The sequence below is a fragment of the Erythranthe guttata genome, chromosome 10, assembly GCF_056151865.1.
Source record: "Erythranthe guttata isolate IM_541 chromosome 10, IM_541, whole genome shotgun sequence".
Lineage (NCBI taxonomy): Eukaryota > Viridiplantae > Streptophyta > Magnoliopsida > Lamiales > Phrymaceae > Erythranthe > Erythranthe guttata.
In genome coordinates, this window is record NC_142542.1 from 13,836,865 (window position 1) to 13,840,717 (window position 3,853).

General features: G+C 34.0%; 1 protein-coding gene across 1 annotated transcript; it reads right to left on the minus strand.

Annotated features, from left to right (window-relative positions):
* Window positions 1-364: 364 nt before the first annotated feature.
* Window positions 365-1,220, minus strand: LOC105971528 (uncharacterized). The gene has a single exon (XM_012996381.2). It carries the CDS (start codon window positions 1,137-1,139, stop codon window positions 582-584), a length of 558 nt encoding a protein of 185 aa, XP_012851835.2. The 5' UTR covers window positions 1,140-1,220; the 3' UTR covers window positions 365-581.
* Between the last annotated feature and the right edge of the window lie 2,633 nt (window positions 1,221-3,853).

Below are 3,853 nucleotides of genomic sequence, written 5' to 3' on the forward strand. Positions count from 1 at the left end.
GGTTTATTGCTAGTTACCCGTTCACTTACATGGGTTAAAATGTGTTGATAAAATACCGCAATAAAATTAAAATTACGATCTAACTATTGGAGGTAGCTCTTAGAGAGATTCGCTTTTTCTTTTTTTTTTAGATGTTCTTCTACAGCGACAGAGTCTTCGAGGTTAAGAGTTTAATTAGTCCGCATTTTGGGACTTTGACCCCTAAATTTGTGGTCCATTTCACTACAAACTTAAGAATATACTATATACTTTTCGTGGGTCTAATTAAAGCTTGATATATGATTTATTGCAATAATAATTACGATCATTCTGATTTCTGAGTTATATAATTTGCTTGGGAAAATTGTCTTAGTGACATCAAGAATTGAAATCTCCTTGGAATTTGGACTGCCCATTTTAAATTGAATTTACTTCATAGTTACGCAATTCTAATATTTAATTACTATATACAAACAAATTGTCCAACTCAAAAAAATTTGGGTTTCCCGGTCACCGGAGTAAAAAAATCCCCTTCGGTACTAGAACCCCATTCGGTCGCGATGACGTGTCACCGGCGAGTGATTTTAGCAACCGAATAAGTTTTAAGATTTGGCCATGGCGGACAGGCGGCTGGGGCGGGGGCGGAACTCACCGCGGCGGCGCTGGTTATGGGAGGAAGGGCGAATCAACGCCGCGAGAGCTCTCGTCACCAAGTCACCCTCCACCGTACCGATTCGAACCAGAGAATTTTTCATGGCGGACCGCCTCATATTCAGCCTGCTCGAGCTCCCACACGACGCCGTTCTCGAAGCGGTGGGTTTGTTGGCTTTGTGTAAGCTGCATCGGAAGGAACCGGGGTGGTTTGTAGGGGAGCACATGCACGTTCGCTTCTGCGGAGCGGCGGCGGGTTTATCCGACCGGGTGGTGAAGGATATGGACCGGTTCGGCGAACCGGGCCGGTCCATGGAAAACCTGAGTGAAGGAGACGAGTAGCTGTAGAGGGTGGGGGAGGCAGCAGGTCTGTGGAGGGAGCCAGCGGCGGAGGAGGAATGGGACGGCGTGGACTGGTGGGTGGTGGAGTAGTGGCGGTTGAAACTAGAGGAAGGGGAGATGGACCGGATGACCGGTCCACTGGATCTACGAGCTGCTAAAGCCGCCATTTTCGCTGATGATTGATTGGTGATATTTTCTTTGTATTGGGAGAAGAGGGGATTTGGGTGTTCAATTTGGCAAACCGATTTCTACTCGACCTATCTATTTATACTGTGTCAAAGTTTTGTTTTTGGGGGGTGGGGGTGGGGGGGTGGGTTAGGGGGTAGGGTAGGGGTGTGATGCTTTGTTTACTTTCTATTTTTTTTTTGTATGGCGGTCTTGGCCTTTCATTAATTGCACTTGTGGCCCCCTCATTCTAGAAAATGCGATTTAAAGACTCGTGATTTGGTGCAAATTGTTTCATATTACAGTTAAATGATAAATCTCTATAAATTAATATAGTTGGGACTGACAAATTTTATTAATTTATCGAATATTAAATTATTGAGCTAATAATTTAGTACGTTCTTACTTAGTCGTGATCGTAAAAGTTATTATTTAAACAATATTTTGTATTTATCGAGTATTAATTTATCGATACTTTACTCTTATTGCTAAGCATCAAGATTAATTAGTCTAGTTGAATTGGCATCAATAGTATGCCAGTCCTAGTTACGCGCTTAAACCTTGGCCTAGCTTTGAAGCGTGATGCAAATCATTGACTTGAAAATTGAAATATCTTTCTTTCTTTCTTTCTTTCTTTTTTTTTTTTTTTTTTTTTATGAGCATTATGAGTTGCTTTACAGAAATTTGGTTACATTTAATATGCTATAGGTTTTAATCTATTATTATGAACTCCAAGAACCTCGATAAAAGAAATTGATGAGGCACGCTGAAATAATTGGTTGTAAGAAAATTTAGTTGAAAAAAAATATAAATGTATCATCCCTAAAATATAGGGCTGAACGTTGGAACGTAATTTTTAGTTTTAGTCGAGAACACTTTCTTTTAAAGTTTCAGTTTCATTTTTTTCTAAATATTTTGGAATTCTTATTGAAAATGTATATCAAAGTCGAAGTTGAGAGGTGAAAATGAAAAATCAGAAAAAATCAGAAGATGATTTTGATCAAATCCACCAATTTTTGTTTGATTGATTTTATTTAAAAATAAATTTCACACCAATAGGCAATAACTCTAATTTGAAGCAATTATTTTATGGAGCTACTTTGATGGCTTTGATTTATACTTCCAAGTTCCAAACTCAAAGAAATAAGGTACTTTTGTCTAATTAAAATGTCAGTGATCAAAATGCAAAACTTATTTTAGTAGGGGCCCCTAAATGAAATTATGACAAAATATGATGTGCAAGTGGTACATTAAACAACTAGAGTAAAACTTTGACCAAGTCTTTGAACTTCGTAACCAAGAAAGAAAATTAAACCATAGTTTACAAATATCAGGGAGCGCAAACCATGGGCTTGCCCGCCCTGCCCATACTATAGCAAAACGACAACGTACTGAGTCGTTTGATTAACTACCTATTCTGTGGGGTGGGGGTGGGGCCCAGAATAGAGTAAGTGGGGATGCATGCCACGTACACGATCTACTTTGGTGACACTCTCCCTTATAGATTCCACGTATTGTGTTTCTACTATTTTAAATTTTTAATACTTATTTAATGTTTAATTAATTAATTAAATTAATTAATATGCGAATCTAATTATTTATTTATGGAATAATAATAATAGGGGGTGTTGGGTGTGGAGATAATGATCACGTGGGGTGTTCATGTGTTGTCCTCGTAGGATATGACATTTTTCGGTGCTTTTTTTTTTCTTTTTTCTTTTTTTTTTTCTTTTTTGTTTTTTTCCTTTTTTTTTTTATGATTATTTAAGAATGACTAATCAATCGTTTAGGTTAAATCATACAACATTTGTTTATGAAATTTAATGTTTGATTTAAGGTACTAATTGGGACCCATTTTAACTAACAAATGCTCAACAATTATTGGACTTCAATCGGTGTATAACAAATTACCGTGGAGTTCTGATTATCAGTGGAGCCAGAATTTTTAATCCTGGAATGAATGTAGTAAAAATTTTATGAGAGGGGCTCATAATGCTATTATCATGACTTTTTTTAACTTTCTTTATAGAAAATACTTCATCCATTCCTGATTATCTATCGTTTTTGGTTTTGTACAGCTATTAGAGCATCTTCCACCCTAATCACCATTTTTTCACCAAATCCTATTTTTTGTGGTGAAAAAATGGGTTTATCTCCCACCATTAGCACACAATTCTATAATTTCACTACTTTTGGTGAAAAAATAGTGCATTTGGTCTCACACCAATTTCAACAAATTTTACACTAAACAATAAAATAATAATATTTCACCATTTTCCTATTTATAGAGAATAGCATTTGGTTTGGTCTCCCATAGTATTACATAAAATATATCAAAAAATTATAATTTAATGTTAATCATAATTTTAATCTATTTCATTTATATATTTTGTCTTATAATTTATTATGTTACGTTGTAATGTTATGTTTTTGTTGGTTTTTGATAATAAACATGTTTATTGTATAAACATATAACTTATTAGAGCCAAATGTATTTATTTAATAATAATAATAATAATAATAATAATAATAATAATAATAATAATAATAATAATAATAATAATAATAATAATAATAATAATAATAATAATAATAATAATAATAATAATAATAATAATAATAATAATAATAATAATTAATGTATTTATCTTTTGAACACTAATTGATTAATTAACACTAATATATTTTCTACAAATATGCTTATAAATTGGTAATC